The sequence below is a fragment of the Phymastichus coffea genome, unplaced genomic scaffold (assembly GCF_024137745.1).
Source record: "Phymastichus coffea isolate CEN01 unplaced genomic scaffold, Cenicafe_Pcof_1.1 PCOF00134, whole genome shotgun sequence".
NCBI lineage: Eukaryota > Metazoa > Arthropoda > Insecta > Hymenoptera > Eulophidae > Phymastichus > Phymastichus coffea.
Window position 1 is genome coordinate 486717 of NW_026706945.1, and position 23146 is coordinate 509862.

At 39.0% G+C, this 23146-nt stretch overlaps 1 protein-coding gene across 2 annotated transcripts; it reads right to left on the reverse strand.

Moving 5' to 3' along the window:
- Nucleotides 1–103: 103 nt before the first annotated feature.
- Nucleotides 104–22151, reverse strand: LOC131671732 (open rectifier potassium channel protein 1). 2 transcript variants are annotated; one of them, XM_058948393.1, is made up of 12 exons: nt 21912–22151; nt 21737–21814; nt 12710–13470; nt 6502–6678; nt 5769–6149; nt 3852–4114; nt 3549–3701; nt 3222–3464; nt 2755–3143; nt 2146–2668; nt 1697–2060; nt 104–1615 (listed from the first exon to the last, which is right to left on the reverse strand). In XM_058948393.1, exons 3-12 carry the CDS (start codon nt 12849–12851, stop codon nt 954–956), a joined length of 3297 nt encoding a protein of 1098 aa, XP_058804376.1. In that variant the 5' UTR covers nt 12852–13470; nt 21737–21814; nt 21912–22151; the 3' UTR covers nt 104–953. The 2 variants fall into 2 exon arrangements, with proteins under 2 accessions (XP_058804376.1, XP_058804377.1); XM_058948394.1 differs by lacking the exons at nt 21737–21814; nt 21912–22151 and having other exon boundaries at nt 2146–2636; nt 2759–3143; nt 12710–13078.
- Between the last annotated feature and the right edge of the window lie 995 nt (nt 22152–23146).

Sequence of the window (23146 nt, forward strand, 5' to 3'; positions counted from 1 at the left end):
TTTTTTATTTTATAAATTAGTCATCAAAAGTTATTTTACGTAATTGGATTAACAAACATTCTGTTCACTTACTATGAAATAGGATAGAAAATATGGTTCACATTCAACGTATATTCACGTTAATTTATTGCTTTAAAACATTATGGTATCAAATTTTATAATTTAATCAATTATAAATATTTTTTCTTTGCATTTAAAAGTGTGATTAGTTTAACGAAGGTTTGATACTATTTTACACTGGCTTGTACTCTCTAACCTAAATACTACATTTGAACATTTTGCTACTGTCACTACAAAATTATTTACAAGGGCGATTATTTTATCATTTCAGGAGTTTTATAAATTTATTGCTTTATAAAAGTTACTTCTGTGATAAAAAGACGTATAAAATTGATTGAAAACAATTCGCGATCAAATAGCCATCTCGAAGCTACAACCTTTACTGGGATTAAAAATTAAATAATAAAAATACTGGACTCGTACCTGCCGAGTACTGCTTAAAGTAATTAAGGCTCGCAGTGCTATCACAGTATCATTAATAAGTGTGCGCATGGAAATATCATCCGTTGGGCATCTCAATCACATGCTCCCTAAAAATAAGCTCATTATTATTTTGCTCGCGGAAAAGAACAGTAGTTAAGGAGCCACGAACGGAATCGTGGAATTCTATCACTTATGCTATTTCACAGCAATTGTCATCAAAATACTTATACAATACATTTTCGCGAATTGATCGCATTGGACCCTTAAAAAACAATACTTTTTTTTCTTTTCTTTACCAGCGGTGTGACATCGACGGCTATTGCTAACGCAAGTCAAACGCTTGTCACGCAGTATTTACAAAAATGCACTTGTCTATACACTCCCACGCGTACAAGTAAAGCCTATCACGGCACCTGAATTCTATCCCTTACATAAAACAAGAGAAAAATAGAAGAAAACTACTAAAACAATTAGACTGGAGAATGTTTGTCATTGGAATCATCAGGCACATCAATTCTTACATGGTCTTTCTTGGTAACAGAACTTTTTCTACTTCTCGACTCAGTCCACGTCTCTATCGATGCTATCGACGCTTTTCTACCAGTCGACGGCTGGTTTATTGAATTTGTTCTCTCACAAGCCTCCTTATTACTTGACTCTCCGGACAATCTTCTCGTAACGTCTTCCGACTCTTTAACAATTTCCGCAAGAATCTCGTCGGTAGAATTCACTGGCTCGGGGAAATCCCACTTGACATCCTCTTTCTCGTAGCTTGTAGCTTTCCACAACGGTCTAACATCCGAACTTTTTCTGCTGCTGCTCTTGGACGACGAAGAGGCAGGCACGTCTTTATCCAACGACTTTGACGAATGGCTGGAGCTTTTTGACGAGATCGACTCGATATCGCTGTTGTAGCGACGCAAACCATGAGTCGACGTGTATTGATTAGTGCTCGCACTGCTGCCACTGCTACTGATGTCCGTCAAATCGCTCGGACGCTTTTGGTACTTGGACTTGGTGTGAGACAGGTCTGGTGATACGATCGTCACGGTTTTCGGTGTCATTGTGAATTGTTGGCCTTGAACCGAGGTTATCGTGCTGGCGTTGTCGTGCAGAGCCAAGGGACTGATGCCTAATTTTAAAGAAAACCGGAATAAGGATCCGCTCCATCAATCTTTTTTCACACCAATTAGAAGCTGTCTCATCGACTTACCAATCCTGCGATCCGACTCTTCCGAATGAACGTCACTCAAACTGAAAGCTCGTGCTCTTCTCTGAACATTCCTCTGCCCGAGCTGACGCTGCAGCATACCGGCTTTCCACCTTGGAATAGCTTTAGCTGCTTGTTGAGCGACCGGCGGTGGCATTGCAGCTGATGAAGGTGCTGGTGGAATGCCAATCTGAGCTGGTCGTAGCGAAAAACGTCTGTAACTCTTTGGCAGAGGCATCGCCATGGGGGAGGAAACGCCTGGTGCACCTTCCATTTCTACCAGTGGTTTCTTTGGACAATCCAGCATGAAGGCTTCCGAGGCATTGTAAGGTGGTGGACTTGTACGGTCGTCCGGTTGACTCGTATTCTGTTGAGAGAGTTCAAAATACTTAAATAAGAACGTTGCGAAAAATTGAAACCAGTTGGAACACCAAGTGCGAAACTCAACTCACCGAATTGTACGAAAATTGTCTCGGCGTGGGAATCGGTGTACCGACCGGCCTCAAGGAAAACCTTCTTGTGGACGGTCTGTTCATACCATTAGCACCTTGCGTAGCTCGTCTCTGATACAGAGGCGTCGAGGTGCTCGAGTTTTCAGCTGTCCTGAGTGAAAATCTCCTCTTTTGATGGGCACTGGCAGCAGCTGCCGTGATGGTATTCTGCTGACTTTGACTGTGACCAGTTGGCGGTGAGAACAACGTCAGCAAACTTGGCAGTTTGGGTGGTGTCAACGAAGCCGTTCCTAATTTTCGTTGAGGACCGCTGTTGCTTTTCTTCGTTGGGCCTGTGGTAAAATCATCGGGCACGACACCGACGCGTGAATGCAGGGCTGTCAAAGCTCGAAGGAAGTCTGCCAGGGACGTTTCTTCGAGAAGATTGCCACCGGTGTGTGTGTAGTACGGTCGCGAGTAGGAATCGCGACGTTCCGGAGCGTCCAGCACAGCTACATTGAGAATGAAGTTTATCAGTATATTGCTTGAATTAAGTAACCATTTGTTGTGCAAAGAATAAAACTTTGCAAACTCTAATCAATTGAACCATTCGATAATGTAAAAATCTACTTACGATCAGGTGACTGTGGCTGTGAAGCAAACTCTCTGCTTCCCGTCTCAACGTCATCCCCCGATATCGAATGATCTACCGACAGCTTCTTGCTGTCACGTAAGAATCTAACCCATCGAGGTAGCAATCCTCTAGGTCCCTTAGGTAAACCTAAATTCAACGATAACAATCGCGATTTAGGCCCAAATAAAGTATCCTTAGGCTCCGGTGTGTCATTTCTGCGAGCTTTTCTAATCTCTTGTATCTTCGTCGATGCCGCTGGTCCCGACCAAGTCCATTCACTTAGATTTGGGCACGTAAAAATGTCCGATCGGTCGAGTCGTACCTCGCTTGTCGCTCGCGATCGGCATGGTTTAATCGGCTCGTCTGCTCCAAGTATCCATTTGTCCTGCAAGAATTTCAGTAGTAAACAGTAGCAAACACATGTAAGCAGTATACATGTTGTAGAAACCTAAAAATATCTTACGTTCCACTGTGCCTCAGTGGCAAGGATTTCCTTTTCGCTGAAGCCCTGCACTCCGATTTTTTCGTCAGCCGTAGTTGATATATCATCGTCATCGGGGGGTGGCGGTGGTGGTATGTAGCCGAGAATGTTAACTAAACGTGCAAGTAATTCGGCGGGTTGAACCATCGCATGGGTGGCGAATGTTGCGTGCTTATCGATGCGCTGCAAGTCGGTTTCCGAGACGACACGAGCTACGTGGCCCTCCTGTTAAAATTGAAAAAAAAAGACAATTTTATGTGATCTTAAGAAGAATTTCGAGTTTTTTTAGCAACTTTTAATACTACTAACCGATGGAACAACTTCGCTATTAGCGCGTCGTCGTGGGCACGGCGGCGATGGTTCCAGACCTCCGTAAAGTAGATCTCGAAGGTTAGGAAAACTGTTACTTCTCGGGTAGTGTGGTAACGGTGTGTCATATACGCATTCGTCCACGTATACCCTCTGTAAGTAGATACATGATTTTTCAAAGTCTCAGAAATTTCGTACAAAAATTGGCAATCACTAAATAACAATTAAGTATTTGAACAGTTATTCAATTGTCACAATTGAAAACCCTGCCGAACCATATGTCGCGCCGAGGCGCCAAATTACCTTGACTTTGGAAAGTTGAAGTTCATTGAACACCCGTCTAAGGTAATTAATATCTTCATTGAACTCTTGCCAAATCTTGCTCTGCGTATGCTTGAGTTTGACGGCGAACTTATGCTCAAGACGGGCGATCTTCTTGCTGGTCATACCGCGGCCAATGAACGTCATTATCATCACGATATAGCCAAGGCCGAACAAGATCCACACGATCAAGAATGCTTTGTATAGGGCGAACCATAGTCCTTTTCCTTTCGTGTTGTCTTGGCCTATATAACGGTACATTGATTGGTTAGGTTTTTTCAGATTTTTTGCGATCTACTTTCACGTCTAACGGACCAATCGGTGTACACAAATAGTGAGCTTACAACTTCATTACTTTGCCGAGGATTATAGAATTTCTTTTTGTAGAACTTATGTGTATTGTACACTCACTAACAAATAAATTAAATAAAAATGAAACAACATTTTTACATAACGTGCCTGCAATGTAATTAAATTTAAGAAAATTATATCTATGAACTCATATAATAAACAATTCATGCACACATCTGTTTAACGTCGAAAGCCAACAAAAAAATATACAGAAATGTAAGTGATCTAGAGTGTATAGAAAACAAAAACAAAATATAATAAAAACGACTAAAAAAATAAACTCAATTACAGTCAACGAAGTGTTATAACTCGCCACGACATATAAAAAGAACAGCGAGTGCAGAGCGAGTGAGAAAACGCGTGTCTCTTAAGTGATCTCCGACCTTACTTACTTTAAGTCAATCTGCATGTCCTCAGTGTGCGTGAGCCAACAGATCAGATTCATTATTCATTGATATGACATCCATAAGTTTACTACTTGAGCTAGATATATCGTAGCTAAATATTTTCTTTCTCTTTGTCGCTATAGTTCTCTTTTTTTTCTTGTCGGTAAGTCACGCCTGGATTTTTTTATTGATATTTATTACGCTGTATGTACGTTTCATAACACGTTTACCGCGAAACGTGTGTACATAGACAATTCGCTCATTTTTTATTGATCGTTGACAGGCGGCTGTCGATAAATAATTCACGAACGTCACATTTATCGTCGGCAAGTGAGCGAATTATTTTGCTCTGCGATGAGTCTTTCCGAACAAATTATCCGGCGACGACGCGCGAGTTAATTACGGGGGCTTTTACGACTCCCGCGTAAAAGCCTGTCACGTGGAGACAAGTGCCAAAGTGAGCGAGACGAAGCGACGAGATGCACGTGTATCAGTGTATATATGAAATCGGGGGCGATGATCCTCTAGGCTTTATTTGTGAGATAACAACAGTTTGTTTGTTGTGTTCATCAGCGACAAGCTGCGCATTTGCTCTAGGTGTGCCTAAATTACTTTGCTATTCTTAATTTTAGTTTGAAAAATCCTGCTAATAATATCCTTATTGAATTACTTGTCAACACCTTTTGATCAACGCGCGAATGAACTTTTGTGCCATCTTAAGTATTTACTTTATTATATTTATGAAGGCAATTTAAGCTCTTAAAGTAATTTTGTCGTAAACAGTGAATAAACTGTTTTGTTATCACGTTGTTGACAGTCACTTTTTTAATACACTCAATTTTCTTCATTTTTACATTATCTCGATAATTTTGAGTAAATTCAACGTGCACGTATGTATACTTGATAAGAATATAATGAGGTCCGTAACTTATCATAAAATATTATACATTTCAACGAGTTTCTTTGGGCAAATGTAATGAAAATTAGCAAAAGTCATGGAATTTATTGCCGCACATAGCATAAACAGGGCATCACATGTATTAGAATTGGTAAATTGACCTAAGAACGATAAGAAAAAAAGAATCTAAATGGTATCCTTAATACTAAATTCATGATAATTCGATAATTGATGAACATACGCAGAGAAAGAAGAATGAATTACCTGCCACGTAATCTCCAAAACCTATAGTAGTTAGCGTGACAAAGGCGTAATAAACGGCCTCGTCGTAGGTCCATCCCTCGTAATAGCAGAACAGGAAGGCCGGAAAGAAGATGAACATGATAAAGCCCGGCAGAAGATACATGACGATCTGCATGAATAGACCAGCCCGTCGCTTCTCCAACGACGTCAGTGATTTCTTTGTGCATGACTCGTTTTGGCTTTTCTTGTAGGATTTGTATTTCCGCACTGCTGTCACGAACACTTGACCGAAATACTCGCCAAGCTGGGCCAGCAGGATACCGTTGATTGGGATACCCACGAGGGCGTAGAAGATCATTAGGTTTCGACTTAGCTCACTTGTCGGCGCTAAGTTACCGTACCCTGAAAGTAAAAAAAAGACAATTCGTGAAATATTCTAATTTCATTGACTGTCGCGTCAGTCCAGAAGAAACAATTGACTCGGAGCTTCTACATTTGATATGATTATTGTATATAAAGGAAAACGTTATTTATTAGATATACATCTAATCAGAAATTGTTTTCGATTGCGAATTTTTCTAAATACAAAAAAATATCCTAGAAATCAAATCAGGGCGGAGTGTGATTGTATCTCATCGATAGTGAGCTCCAAACCTCTTATAATTCATTTTTTTTTTGTAATGTTGCAGCATTTGCGATCGACGATTGCGATAAGATCAATAATCGACCGATGCGCAAAATTTTTGAAACTTACCGATGGTACTGACGACAGTGTAAGCGAAGTAGAAGCTGTTGTAGAAGTCCCATTTGTGCTGGTCGACATCGCCGTCTTTGTAATTGTATACCGGCTTGCCGCAATACTCGGTCAACTTCTGGAATATCTCGTTCTGGTCGTGACCTCCCCACGAATGATAATGTTTAGTCAGGAGAGCTGGAAAGCAATTTTGATAGTTTTCTACTTGCTCGAACGAGAGGCAAATTCTTTTTAAAGATTATGTATATCAACGAATAATGGCTGTATATTATCAGGCAGATCAACCGTGAATGTTCTACGTATTTCCAGTCTGCGTGCCGACGAAAACGATGGCCTAACAGATTCTCACGTGTGAGCATGATACGCACACTCCACTCATTCACTCACTCAGACCATATCTAAAAACGACGATATTTACGAAATCGCAAGATTAACGGTGAAAAGTGAACTCTCAACACGTGCATAAACTTAATTTTCAGAATATTGTCTCGAGGTAGCTATGCATGTCATCGTACATGGCATTGACCGTGCCTGCGTACTCTTGTTAAACTCGTTCAATGGCACGCACCTTGAAAAAAAAATAAATAAAAGAATGCACCGACGTGACATCAAATCTAGGATAGGCTTGTCTGCTCGCTCTTTCATTTTGGAATTTCCGCGTGGTAAATCAGTTGCGAAGCATCTACGGAATGTAATAAGATAAAAACAGAAAAAAAAAAGAAATGCACGCAGGTACGGTTATCTTTTTGACGCTGATGTCACTCACATTATGGTCGTCCCAAAGTCGATCGCTTTTCTCGCACCTTCGTCGTCGCATGACAGATTGTGTTTGTTTATTGTGTCGAGGAATTAAGAAGAAAACAATTAAGTATGAAATCCATCTAGATAATCAACTAATTGAGCGAGAGCCAGTACTTTGTTATTGATCGCTCGACTTCGCTTGGCGTGACAATTATCGTGGAAAACCGCGCGCGAGCGATTTAGTTCTTTGCTTGGCCGCCGCTTTCGAGAGCTTTTACAAGATCGCGCTATCCACGTGCCAAGTCGACGGTATAGATGCGCGCCAGCTGAATATCGTGAGTGATGAGTTTTCGTAGTTTCATGAAAATTTCATCAGCGTTGCGAGACAGCGCCACGCGTATATCGCATATATATATATACACACACTCAGGAACGTAGAATTTTTGTCTTTGCTTATCTGAAAGTGAAATTTCAAGCATTTTCTGTTCCGTAGCATTGAACTAAATATATGTTTTTTGAACTCGGTATTATATCCATAAAAACCTGGAAATAAACTATTTTTCACAATGGCGAGTTTGATATTATTCGCAGAAAAAAAATTTATGACTCTCGTTGACAAAGTGCTACTGTTTCTTATTAACGTGACGAGAAGCATATAGCATTAAAAAAAAAGAAGCAAGCGATACATGCCGCAACTTGTAACTGAAAGGAAAAAAAAAGGCAATTAAAGCTCGTAACCGCGTCTCTCCAGCGAACCTTACTTAACAATGTCTTCGCAAAAGTAATTTGACTTTATGTTTATATATATGTATATATATACATATATATGTACATATATACGGCTACAGTCTCTTATGGATGGATTTGCTTCACTATTATCTTATCAGCGTACGACGCGGTCTAGTACAGGTCGAACTCTGCACGGAAAGGTGAAACGTAAAAGCTACCCAGTTGTGGTTTGCGCGGAATAATTGCGCGCTCGGAAAGTTCGAAGAATGGGATAAAGCATATATGAAAAACGAAGCTTTACACTTTGAAATTGGCACGACTTTAATATTGTATCTATAGACTTTACTGATTTTATCTGCGTGTTTGGCTTTCGGATTGAAAGTTGCGAACAAGATTAGATTAAGAATTACTAGACTCATACAATTACGATAAAGCAAGTGGTTTTGTAGAAACAACAATTTTTACTTATACTTCGGATCATACTAAATTGGCGATTCTTCTGGTTTTCGATTGAAAATTGAAAAGTCGCAGATATGCCCGTTGCAAATATAGCTTGGCGTCTAATTCCATCGAGGCGAAAGGGTACGGCTGTGTAATTAATTATCATGTGATACTGCAGTGGCGCTAACGCAATCAATACTATAACATTACGTAGACCTAATTGTTTCTCTTCGAAGGCCCTTATCTTCGACAAGATAAATGTGATTCTCGGGAAAGTTCGATCGAAGACGCGGGCACACGAGTGTAAACGCACCATTCGACGATACGCGCGTGCCTCCGAAAAAAAACGAAAATAACTCGTAACCCGAACGTTCTAGTTCAGCATTTATAAAAGCAATTAACATGCACAACCGCATACTCCTCCGAGCAATCATTTTTTTTTCTTCTTTTTCGCTCAATGCCGTGCTTGCCGTCGCGAGTCACATATCTCGCGAAATTTATCGAGAACGACCCTCGACGCGCGAGCTCCGAGCGAAATAAAACGAAGAGAACGAACCACCATAAATCCCCGGCGCGCGAAGTTGGCTGTAATTGGCCGAATTGCATGATTGCACACCTAACGCGCGCGCGAAAGTGGGAGTGGAAAATAGAAGCAGCAGCGGGCGCGACTGGCTCTCTCTTTCAATGACCAAAATACACGTACGCCTGCCAGTCCGTGAATCGCCTGCGCTTCTCTTCTTTTCTCCCCCGACGTCCGTTTCGTTTGTTACCTGCGCGCAGCTGCACGGAGAGATTTCCGCGTGCCGATGCCGATTGGGAAAGGAAAACGCGCGCGAGCCCGAACGGCTTCACCAGCGAAACTCGGACCCTTGAAACGCGACGCGGTCAGCCCACCAAATCATTTCTGTACGCGCGGCAGCGAAATTCTCAATCGGCAGATAAACGATCCACGCACGAATTGACGTGCGCGCGCGCGCGCGGTCGGGCGACAACGAAGCGCCCGACGTATACGCGGAACGAATTATGCAATTGCCGCGTCGACGGGACGCGGAGCGCGCCTCTTGGCGGATCGGACTCGCATCTTTCTCCCGCGAGGAATTTTTATAGCGGCCCGATCGATCACCGATGTGAACGGCGAGAAACGACGCTGTGATCAGACTGACGATCTCGCGCGATGCTCGCTGAAAAGCTAATCAAATAATTCGGCCGATCGATCGATCGGAAAGCAACGATAGCATTGCCTCGTGAAAATTTTTAGATATCGATCGCGCGGATCAGTGTTACAAGGCTTTTGGATGACGCGTTATTGGGATCAGGGGATCAGGGTTCGCGATATAGATTTGCCCCTTTATGACTTCAATTGTCGCGCACATCTGCGGAGATTTATTTTATTCGAAACTTGAATGTTTTCCAGTGAAAGTTCGAGGAGAATCTTGATGAATATGCTAATTGTGACAAAACATCCTAATGATTGTCGTCTATATGACCATTATAATTTATTGTTTGGTGATAAGAGATAATTTAATTGAGAAATAATTATAATGACATTCTTCATGTACAACAACAAGCTCGTAGTGTCTATTTCCGTCGATTAGACAACTCCTCTCGATTGTTATTGTTCAATTAACTCCCAAAAATAAAAATAAATAAAATAAGGTCAGCGAATCTCTTTGAGAGTGCAACAATGCGTCGCGCGAGCCTCGATAAAACATTTTCGACTACACACCGCCTGTAATCTACACCCAGCGACATCTAAAGCAACAAAAGGGATGAACCGGAAAGACTTTTAAAAATAAACAAATCCATTAAAAGTTTAGAGCAGTGTACGAGAGAGACTCTTTTGACGCGGAAGCACTAAACGAACAAAAAAGAAACCCGGTCTCGCAGTTCCCTATGCCAAACTAATTGCTGAACTTGAGGCTTTGAATGCCAATGCCACGAGATTGCGTCACGCGACGGAGAACTTTTTTCTGGGAGCGGCGGGTTGCTTTTATCTGTCACATTCGTGCAACGTACATAATGCGATGGATGCTACCGCTCTGTTTGTTTTGCTCCATGGAATTTCGGTAGAGTAGCGTCTGACAGAACAAACTAACTTACAACGGTCAATGAGCTCTCTTTTAATTAAAGAGATTCCGCACGTGTATTTATTTATTTATTTATTTTATTCGAGAAATCGATGGGAGGTTTTTGAGAAGAATTGAAAAATATTAAAACAAAGATTTATTTTACATGGCATGGCGTAGCGTAAATTTGTAATAATACGATTAACTTTTTTTTATATTCGTAGAGCAGTGGGACCGATTTAGTAAATCAATTTAACGAGATCGGTAAAATTTAAATCAGTTAATGATTGCTGTTGAAAAGTTGGATAACGAATACTATAAAAGGGAAAATCAAGTGAAAACGACGAGTCTCGAAGTATAATAAAGATGGTATAACCGAGAAATCAGACGTCAAACAGACGTACATACCCATATCTAAATTGAAAGTTCCTTGAAACAACAACTCAGCGTAGCCGTGGAATTTCTAGTGCAAATAATAAATGTATTTTAATATCGCAAAAATATTATCGCAATGACAGAACGGAAAAAAAAAGAAAAACGAATCGCTGGATCAGCACTCGGTTTACATTGCGCTAATTTGTTGGCAGCGCGAATGTATACGCAGTTTCCGCGATTAAAAGGCTACGACAATTCCAGAAATGAATCACTACGAAGCGCCAACACTGGATTTGAATGTGCGGCAAAACAATGCATCAGTCAGCGAAATGTAATGTATTCCATCAATTTGAAGGATCTTGCAAAAATCTAAGACTTGTCTTGTGCACGACATATAGTTTCGCGCCGCGACTTCCATCACAGGATAAGAAGCGATAGACGTGAAAACGTACGGCCTTCTTTATTTCTTTGCGCTGCCGAGTAGCCAGCACGCATACTGAGAGCCAGATTCAACAAACGCGACATGAATATGTGTTCATTAATAAAATATGAGCCGACAATGGGAAACATCGCGGACCGGGCGTTTCTAGCACGTTAAAACTCGATGTGAGAGAGAATCATCAAATGTGGGTTACTAGGTGAGATGAAATGCAGGTAAATGCTGATGAAATCTCGTACGTGGAAAAGTCAAAAAGGAAGTGTAAAAACGCATAGAAATTATGCATATTTTTCAACGACGAGCATAACGAGTTCGTATTTACCCTTCGGCAATCGTATTAATCAGTTTTTAATGTTTCGGAATCGTTACGCGCGACAATTAAGCTCCGCTTGATATTTTCAAGACAAAGCGCCGCGAGCAAGCTTTTCGATCCAAATGAGAACGATACTCGTCATCGGCGATCATTGAAAGAAAAAAAATGAAAAAACATTGACGACGCGAGAAAAACGGTAGCGCGAGGCGTCGGTGCAGTGATCGACGAGCGAACGAGAGCTGAGAGAAACGAAAAGAGAAAAAAGCTCGCTTATCGTTCACCCCTCCGAGGCCGATGGAAATAACCGAAAGCTCTCGTGCGGCGCGTCAGCATTAATCTCGCGTAGCGCAAACGATAAGTCGCACTTCGGCGCGCGTGTGCGTGCGATTCGCGCGGAACTGTAACAATCACACGGACAGCGAGGCGCGCGGCGAATCACAAGATGCCGCTGATAGGTGGGCCATAAAGGGCCTCTGACTTTTTCGCGGTCGACCACGCTCGCATCGGCACTGTCTCGGTTTATCTTTCGCGACTTGCCGAGACGGTCCGTTTCGCAACGCGCTCGAGTCAGCTCCGTTCCGGAAAATATCATCGAGGCTGATTAGCGAGTCTACAGCCGACGATCCGCGCAACGAACGTCCGCGCGTCGATCGTTTGATTTGCTGCAAGTTCGCGCCTCGCTGACAGATCGAACGAGACCTGCGCTTCCCGGCACCATAGCGCGTAGCACGCGTCGCGCGAGTTTCGTGGACGAGGAGCGCCGAATCAGCTGGCTTGCCTCGTCTGTCGGAAAGTTTCGCACTTTCGCGTCGGACTACGTACGTCGAAACGGCGAGCGGCAGGCGGGGGAGCGCAGGAGAAACAAGTTCGTTGCCGCGTCGTCGCATCGAGAGAAGGCCGCGGGTGGACAGTCGTCGCGGATTCATCTCCGAGAGGGCAAAAACGGGAGGCCACGAGCGCGCGCGATCAACCGCCGCGTACGTGTTTACAAACCTAGGCTGTGCGTCCGCGACTTCGCGGAAGTGTGGTCGAGCCGGCCCCGAAAAGCGGCGCGCGCGCGCGCAGTTTAGCACTCGGCAATTATCACTGAACTCGGCGACTCACCGTTGATCTCGATGCGTTCTTTCCTTGCAATGTCGATCCTCTTGTCTTCCAGTCGGCTCTCGATGTGGTAGAATATCGAGGCGCCGAGCAACAGGTAGATGACGAACAGCATCAGCAACGCGAACCATTGCTTCTTCGACATTCTCCGGGTGCCCTTGCGAGTCGACCGGAGTTGCACTACACATCGAGGCGGCGAAACTGCCCCCCGTCTTCAAAACGCGCTCGAGCTGCGGCCAAGGGCGCGTCGCTGGGCCTTCGTCACGAGAGCAACGGCTGGCCTATCGTCATCGCGCGTCTGCGTGAATCGGCACTTGCGGTGATGCGCGGCGCAACGCGACTGAGCCGTCGTCTGGCCGGCCGCCGAGGCTCGGCCATATATACCTCGATGCGGCGCGACGGGGTAGCGTGACGCCGCCGGAGTGTGTCGATCCCTCCTCTCCCGTCGCCCGGCTACTCGCTCTCTAATGTCTTGCGTCTGGACGCGCGCCTCGTTTGTGCCTAGACTTTCGAGTCGATAGCTATCTGCAAGTCGTTTGGCGATTTAAAAACAATGGTTGCTGTGACGGCGCGCAGACAAATTGCGTTTGGCCGACGGCCTCATTGGTTTTTGCCCGAGAGTGGGAGAACAACTGTCATTTGATGCCGAAAGTTCGAGCGAGCCTCGCTGGAGGTCTATACGCTTTGTCACGTTGCTCCTCTCTCGAATCTCTTCTTATTATTATTAATTCTTATCAGCTGACGCTGTGGCGAGGCGCTAGACACTGTAACCAATGTATAGGGGACTTACTCTTTTGTTGCGTCTCGAGGTGCGGATACCGCTCGTTTAGCTTTTTACGGACGAATCGACTTGCTTCAGATTTTTCTCAGCACGATTCGAAGCCGTGTAAGATCGACGGGATCGCAACACGCCCAAATCTGCCCTCAACTGTTTCTCGGCATTAATTTACGCATGAAGCCGCTACTTTGTTGTATACTCCAATACGCGTTGTCTAAACGTTGATTTTTCTTTTTCTTTTTTTTTTTCGTCGATCGCGCAACCTCGCTTCTTATGCCGCATTATTTATATTGCTCGCTTCGTTTATACCATTTAAACAATGCACGCCCATTCCGCACGAACATTTTTCACGTTGCACTAGACATATCGCATCTTGCGAAAGTTAATTGGTATCTTTCAAACTCTGATTCGCGTAAAAAGAAAAGAAATACGTTTTGTTCTTTAAAATTTATTAAATTTGGTCAGAAATAAAAGACTCCGCGCAGCCAGTCGTTTGATCGCTGTCTAAAGTTAATGCTTAATATTACTTAGCACGTAAAAGAAATTATACTAAGAAACAATTGCAATATATACACTACACAGATATAAGACAACTAATTTGAAATCGAGTGGATCAAAACGTAATCGATAACAATGTCAATACAGTCTTTCATTGATATATCCAGCTGAATATATACTTTTCTTGGCGCTGTTCTTTTGGAAGGCGCAAACTAAGTTCAGGACCGCCGCAGTGGAAATTTTAATTTCATCTTGACTTGGGCACACGCATATACTAAGCGATTGTCGATATGGATTTTCATCTCGTCATTCGAGCGCATTTGTCAAAAGCGATCGCGCTGCCTCGCGATTCCTCTATACACGTTCGCGCGTGCAAACGGCAATTCACTTCGATGCGCGAGCTTTGAGGATGCTCTGCACCCTGCGCTACCGAGCGGTTGACAATGCGATTCGACGTTCATTCCGCGGCATCGCATCCACCGGCAATGTTTGCCAACGAGATGATAACTCCTTTTTGGCTTTACGACTTCACCAACATTGGCTACTTGAGTTCGCTCCGATCTTGCATTAAAATACACTGGACTAAGTTGGTAACACAATTTCGGCAAATAAAAAGAAATACATGGCGATGGGTCATCCACGCGCGAGTTTCACTGAGCGATAGGCGATGTTCGCAATTGCTGCACCTTACGTCCAAATATCTAGCGGAGCTATATTTTTGGACCTACTCAGTCGGGATAAAAAAAAATTATCAGCGTGTAGTTTACGACGAGATAGTCGACTTTTACAATCGTCTTGTGAAAATTATGAAATTTATTTTTCAAGTTTGATTAGAGATAGCGACGGAACAGGATGAAACGAAACATTCGCATGTAGACTGTTTTAAACGAGATCGATCGTGAGTGTAGCAAATCGCGCTGAGACGCAACTGCGCCAGCGTCAACGATTTCAAGCAAGCCTTGGATCAAGCGCTCGCTCGCTCCAAGTAATTACATGCAAAGAATGCGACGTGCGCCAGGAATGATCGGTATTCTCAAACACCACGGCTTTTCATGACAATTACTAGCCGAAATATCATCGTTTTTATCTTATTTTTATCGGATAGCAAAGACGTGTCACCGCGTAAAATAGACGCGAACGGTGGAAAATCGTGAAGTGAATCAGTCCCCGCGAGCCAGGAAGAGGCGCACCTTTGCTTGTCGAGCGCGCGTATATGAGTATAAACGCGCAGCGTTGACCCACGCGAGCACATTTCACGCGTCGGGTTAGCCTGATTACGGATACTACGGATAAACGAGTCTGGCGATTTCAGATTTTCCGAATGAAATTCCCGATTGCCCAAGAGACGCTTTAACGATGACTCCTGACGTGCTCGCACGTCAAATTCCTAAGAGCTGCTCGTTTATTCGCCGATACGTCGTTGATTTTGCCGTGTGCAAAGAATATATTCCGGAAATTATTGCAGGATATCGTATTATTTAGAGGTTTTTCTTAAATCGCTAGACTATTTATGATTACAATTTATGCTAACGCTAAACACAGATACCTCTAATAAAAATTAATTACCGTAAGTGAGCTCTTTATGCCAATTAAATAGGGTAAAAAAATATGTTGATGATGTCTGTTGAAGTCTATAATTATGTTCTTTGCAAGCGTATTTAGCATCTTTATTCCGGTCGTTTTTCTTCTCAATTGATTTGATTATTTTTTATCGAAAACGTTTTTCGAAGCAATCGTAAATTGAACTAATCTGCATCTCACGTATACACGAAACACGCTACGCTAACTACGTAATTTTTTCCCCTTTGTATTGTCGGCAACACCGGTATCATCCTCGCCTGCAAAATCTACTGTCCGTGCACGTTTACATATCCCTTGATTGCGTAGCGATCATCAATAGTGAATAAATTATTTGTAAATTACAATTTCATTATTTACTCATCCCTAAAATTTCTTATAAAATAAACGAATAATAACAGTAGTATCAATGGTAATGAAAAAAGGATTTTGTGAAATATCGTATAACTTTTTTAAATATACAAAATATTCATTAAAAATTACTTTAATTTTCTACTGTTACACGTAGATAAAAAAAAAACAATGAAATAAATTAAATAAAAATATAACAGTTAACACTAAATAAGGAAATATGTGATGATAGGTAGTGCGGCAATAAAATAGAAAAACAGTCTGTACATAACGATTAAAAGAATGTCACGATACTGAAGCGTATGAAATATATCGATGTATGGTTTTAATTTGCTGAATATAATGCGTGTGCAGCTCATCGCTCAAAAAAAAACTGTAACTCTAAATTCGACACTAAGATAAACTTTTATTTGCTTTTCTCGTATGAAAGATCATAATTGTTTTTATCGTTAAACGTTTTACATTATCGTTGCGATTTTTTGTCAGCTGCTGCTTCAGATACTCTATAATTTTATCATCATAATTATGAACAAGCCAAGTAAAAATCAGTCGAGTTCTCACCAGAAATTCTTATTGTTTGGGCGAATTAAAATCATATGTCGAGGAAATACGTTATTTTTATAAAAAAACAATATATTTTGTTATTACATCTGTGCGTCGATTTTTTTTTTTTTTTTCGAACAATTCGTAGAGCCGCTCCCGAAGTCATTCACAAAAAAGAAGGCGGTATTCCTTTTTACAACTCCTGCGCACATGTCGACCACATATGTATTATGGTGAGTCATTTTAGTGAAACTTGCGCATTTTATATTGCCGATTGGTTGCAAAAAAACTGATGTATTCCTTCCTCTCTCGTTTTGAATGCCTAGTCTTCGATGATTTACAATATGCTCACTTACAGTGAGAAAACGACGATGAATTATTGAAGTTTGCGCGCAAAGTCATAGTAGCTTCGTGCTTAAATAATTTATATCGCAACGAACGCGCGACAAATTGATGAACGAACGAGGAAACGCAAGCTTGATGAAAGGTAAATAGATATAATGTGTTAGAATTTGACTTGTGAGTAAATTTACAATGGATGTTGGTGTAAAAGGCGAGACTGCTGTCCATCTTTTTTATCTCTTCAAAAATTTACGTTTCCAAATTTGCATAAATGTATCATAGTTAATTATAGTTAGAACAAAATTGGAAGGAATGTTGTCGAAAAAGAATAAGATTAGATTATTGCAATGTCTGGATGTGATATGTCGAAAATGTCGAATTTTGTCTTGACTTTTTATATCATATCAATTATCAATATTCTTTTTATAGTCTTGCAACAGTCTCAATGTATCCATCAACTTGAAGAGTAAGCTTGTTTAATTTTTTTAAATAGTGAGATTACTGAATAAACAATAATATTTATTACTTAATCGAATTTCCTATATATTCTTGCGTTTAAAAACAAACAAGCATATACATTCAGAATACAAATATGTTTATTCAAAATACATTTATAAATTCAATTTCTCATTTACCGATAGTTTTAATAGATAAGAATGGTTTCTAATTAGTTAGTGCAGTGGAAACCTGAGATTTAAAAGTATATGGAGCAGCGACTGGTGTGATGAATGAACGTTTGCAAGTGTACAGCATTTATTTCTCACACATCGAAAGTTAAAATTTAACAAACGTCACATGTATCTTCTCATTACTATTTGTCAGGACAGACTTACGTATACTTTGATTAAATTACTTATTATCGTCTGTGTTTTACTCATAATTCGAATAACCTGACATTAAAAAGTGTAACGTTGACGTGCAATATCGTTCGTTGTAATGATCTATTTATTATTAAAGTTTGTCTCGATTCGCTTTTGTCTTACACGATGCGATTTCTCTGTACAGAACGTTTGTGGTTTTATGTAAATATTGTTAAATAGTAGGACTGTGAAAATCAAAGTATAGTGATAAAGTTTAAAACTTTTGTAAATTAAATATATCGGAAAAAGAAGAGCAGGTTATTGTTTTGCCTGGTGAACACATGCCTGTATCGAGGTATACGAGCACGAGGTACAGAGATGATACATGTCCTTCTCCGTCGGTGTGTCGACGGTAAAATGTCAGTAATTTTATCCAATACCTGGCAAAAAGGTAACGATTTGCATAAAATGAAGAATAATGATAGAAAGATGTATTAACAGATATGTAAAAAGTACACTCAAAGTATTACACGTGCACCTAATAATTTAAAACTTATATGTAGTTACAGTAAAAAATCAATTTTATTAGTACATCTAAAAAATTCAAAGAATGTACAAAAGATGGTAATTGAGCAATCACCATGATTCAATTCAAGTTTTTGAAAATCCAACTATTGACTAAAAAAAATGAGTATTTACATTTTTTGTGTATAAATCAGCTACAGAAGAGGTGTGCAACCAAGCTTGGTAACTTGTAGATGATTAGATGCTTGATGAATTAAAAAGGAAATTATACAAATTGAAAGATGTGTTAATTTCAAGAATTGTTGTGGCAAGCAAAGAAAAATATTGTCTCAAATAAGATATGAAAAATTACTTTCAAATATTTTTTAGTTTTCCTTCATTAGATGGAATACCTTGAGCTTCAGAGTCAATAGCTATTGATTACAACAAAAAATGGTCAAGACACATTATAGCTACAGAAAATATAAGACCTGGAGAAATCTTAACTTTTGAAAAAATTTATTATACTTATATCAATCAATATGAAATGTAATTATATTGTTCTAATTGTGCTAAATATGCTTGGTTCTCTATTCTCTGTAAACAATGTACATATTTTGTTATTTTCAGAAGTCTGGGATAAGTACCATCAGTGATTATGTCCAATTTATTCATTGAATTCATGATTAATTAATCTATATATTGGTATCACTGAAATGGATCACTTTAAATATGAGGGAACTACTTATTGATATTGACAAATGTAAAGATATATTGAATATTGAATATTGTGCATGACTTATTGAATATTTGTTTACATGATTGCAGAAAAGCAATTATGATAAACAATTTACTTTTTAGATCTTTCTGCAAAAGGTTTTTAAAATTAATTCAATTCGAAGTATTTATAGTTTGATTAAATGCAATATTGCAGATGAGCTTTATTTCGAGAATTCACTAACTGAAAAAGCTTACATGATTATAGAACTACTAGAAAAATACACTATAGTTTTTGAGCAAAAGTTGAATAAAATGAGACATTTATAAATTTTCAAAGAAACAAAGATGTATTTTTAACAGTATTGGTATTACATATACAGTATATCACGTGTAACAATGCTGAAAATGTAATTAATTTAATTAACAAATACTTATTACCTACTTTCAATCAGTTGAAAATACATTTATCTTATTTTTTAAATTAATAGCTTTTTCTTTTCTAAGATATGATACTGAATAATTATCAAAGATGTTACGCAATAACTGTGTCAATATTTTCAAGTCTTATAAATCATAATTATGATGCAAACATCCAACTTGTATTGGGTAATAATAGTATAACTTATTTATTTAAACTATTAAGAAAGAAACTCAAGAATGTTTTTTCACGAGTTTAAAATTGTCAAAAATTCTATTTCATAAATTCTAAAGTTCTTGTTTTTATTGGATAATGTAAACAATAAAGCCAACAAATCTTGAAGATATTGCAGTTGAATTATGAAGCTATAAAATGTTATAATGAAAAATTGAAATATAGCTTATCTTTCTGTGGTATGCTGGATGGTGAAGAAAAAAATCGCACAAAAATCAGGAATAAGTACTTCAAAGATTTATAAAATTTTTCATATTTTGAAGAAATAAATAAATATTACAATTTTTATAACAACACGTAATACAATAATTGCTTATGCTATAAAACTTAAGAAAAAAAAAACAGAAAACAAATAAGCTTTTATTGTACCTATTATATTTATACTATAAATTATTTTACAATTATTTGATTTATTTTTTCATTTACAAGATTTACAGATTTATATAAATACTTGTAAATGTTTAGCTTTCACATAAAATTGGTTAAAAATCTTATTGCCCAAAATATAGATCAATTCAAAATTTTAATAAAATTTTTGTGTACAGTTTCACAATTCTTTGATTAACTTTTCATTCTTTTCATCATTGTAGATAATGACAGGACTAGCACCAAAATTATATCTGACATTGCAAGTAAATAGAGATAATATTTCAACATTGTAAAATGACAGATTAGAGAAAGAGATTGTACAGTCTCTTAAGATTATACATGATATTATTTATATTCTTCGATCCATGACTAAAAAATTTACTACATATTGTGACATGTAAGAAAGTTATTTAAATGCTATAAATAACATTTTTTTGAACGTACTTGTATCTTTGTTCTTTACAATTACAGATAAATATTTTACAAATTGAACAGCATAGTTATCATGAAGTGAATAACTTTTAGGCATATTTGTTCTGTTTTCATTTTCATTCAGAACAAGTATACCAATCCTGTTGTATCTAGTTTAAAATCAGACAGATTCATTTAGTATATTTTGGAAATATTGATTGAGTCCTTTTACGTGAAAATTACAAGATGAAAATGCGATAGAGTATACAATTCAAGAGAAAAGAGGAAGATAACTCAGGTATTAGTGTCCCTATTAGACTCTTTTCCACTAATTTATCTAATTGTTTCCGGTCATGTGACCAGTTTAAAAATTACGCGTGCATAGTTTATCTGCTGTGTCTCAGTATCTTGCCCCCTTTTAAGTCATTCGCCGCGATTTACCGTGACTTAATGATCTTCTTTGGCAATTGGGAAAAGTTATTGTTCATTTTTTTAGGTCATAAATGTGTGGCAAATCAATCATTTTGTAAATACATTAGCTTTGTAAAAAATTTTGTAACTATTGCAAATTGCTAAGTGAGCTAATCTTCATTCATTGTTCTTAACATGAAATCATTTCAAAACTTTAAAGAAAAGTTTTAATTAAAGAAAAAGTAAAATTACTTTGCTTGTAGTACAGCTTCGTTTCGTTCATTTTAATCGAGTATCTGTACTCGACGTTTCATTGATATATTTTTAATTTAAAACGTAACGACTCGAATTTTGTTAAAATAATGATGAAAATATCGTACAAAAGGGAACCCAATATAGAACATAAGAGTAAGGCAAACAAGAGAGAAAAAAGGCATGCTCCAATTAATAAAAGAAAGCCCTCGAAATCATAGACCTCACTTGTGTACAGCTATATGGCTGAATCGACGAGTCATACGAGAAGGTGCGTACTTACGTATATATCGAGAAATCAAGGAGCATTGTGTGATATCTACTTATCTCGATATTTCACATTGTGTATATGCACGGAGGAGATAAGCGCAACGATCTTTGTGGATTAACCGAGGCTACTCACCTGATTAACTATAGATTGGACTCACTTGCATTGGATTTCCTAACTTTTTCTTTTCATTTCTCGTTAATTTTATTGAAAGCTCTGTTGTAGCGCGAATTTCAAAGAGAGGGTTTTGTCCTAATGTACGAAATTTTTTACGTTGATAATATTTCGTATTTGTTTGTAATGTTGAAACGCGATTTTTCAAGTATAAAATTCCGCGAGAGCAAAAATTAACAACCCTTATAAGAAATGAATGATCGCCTTGTCATAAAAATTCAGACAAAATCAAAACAATAAAATGTGATTCACGTTCACCTATCGCGATCAGCTAAAAGTAACGTCATAAGAGAACCGATTGTCTCTTACTGATAGTTTGATAATCACGCATGATTGCGATCGACAGCAAATGTAACAAATTGTTGCAAAATGCACTCACCAAATATTTTGCCATCATCTTTTTTTACAATCTTTGTCTTTCGATAGCTCAGCGCAAAAATGAGGTTTGAGCTTTCTTCTGTAATAAAATAAAGTGCATTGTTATTATTTTTTTCTTTATATTAGATCAGTTAGAGTGTAACGATTACAAGACATTTTAATGTATTACAACTTACCTTATCTCTCATTATCGGTGTTGAAAGCTCGAGATTCTATCATTGATGCGTGTAACGATTTAGGTTGAATTTATTGTTGTACATCGTAAATGTTGTAAATGATTAATGTACTTGCCAAAGCGAGGATACTTCGTTTCTTTAAAGACCTCGAAAAACATATTGCATTTGAAAATGTAAATTGTTTAAGAAGATTCGTTTTTAATTTCTATCTTTATCCTGTAAAAAGAAAAAGAATTGTATTCATAGAAGTACAATGATCTTGAGTGCGCTTATCCGAGGAGTCGGGCAATCGAAGACTAAACTTTGTACACAGATTCAGGTACTGTCTTTCGCGTTTTTGCGGAGGGTGGGAGTCGTTAGATAGCCGCATAAGGCGCGACAACAAGAAAAGTAGACGAAGGCTGAGACCATTGCTCTTCTGCGCACCGCGTTCGTTAGTTTGTTAAAACTTTGTATTATCGAGAATTCCAAGCTGACACAATTGCTTTTCTATGCTTCGTCAAACGTAAGTGCGAATTGGGTTTATTTTTAAGTTAACTATGCCCAAAGATTATTAAATACGAATTCTGCAGCGGCATTGGTATTTATAATTTGTGTTTGTGTTTTGATTGGAATTGGGAAATTCGATGTATATCCTTATAATATTTGGTTGGACAGGTGCATTGTATTAACGAACGTACACCCAAACAAAGGAATATTTATTGATCAATGTCACAAAAATATCGCGATGTCATTGGAATTCTTTATTTGTTTAAAAAACTTGAGCTTTTGATGTAATAAATGGAAAATTTGTTCGTTAAATTACATTACTCAGCTCTAGCATTCACTTAGTTAAGAAGGTATGCAAGGATTATTCAGAAAAGCCTGTGGAATTTTAAGAATGCCGTGTTTCACTATGCTATCGAAGGTTTTATAGACGACTTATCAATCCCGATGCATTAGTTCACAGAAATCGTTTGTGAAATAACGCAAATCGATCGATCTGAAACTCATCTCATGGCTAGACTTTAGAAAGAGAAAAAAAGCGCGTAACAGACTCGTGCTGTTGACCATGGAGGCGCGAAATAAAAGTAGGACCGCCTGCGTGAAAAATAAAAGTAAATATGTGTACGCGAACGTCGCCGCTGAAAATAGTTCTCTCGGGGTTCTTAAAAATCATTGCACTACGTGAAGTGGAATAATTTCTAGGGACCCTGAGAGAAATTTTTCCAGTGGCAACGCTGACGTACGCCCGT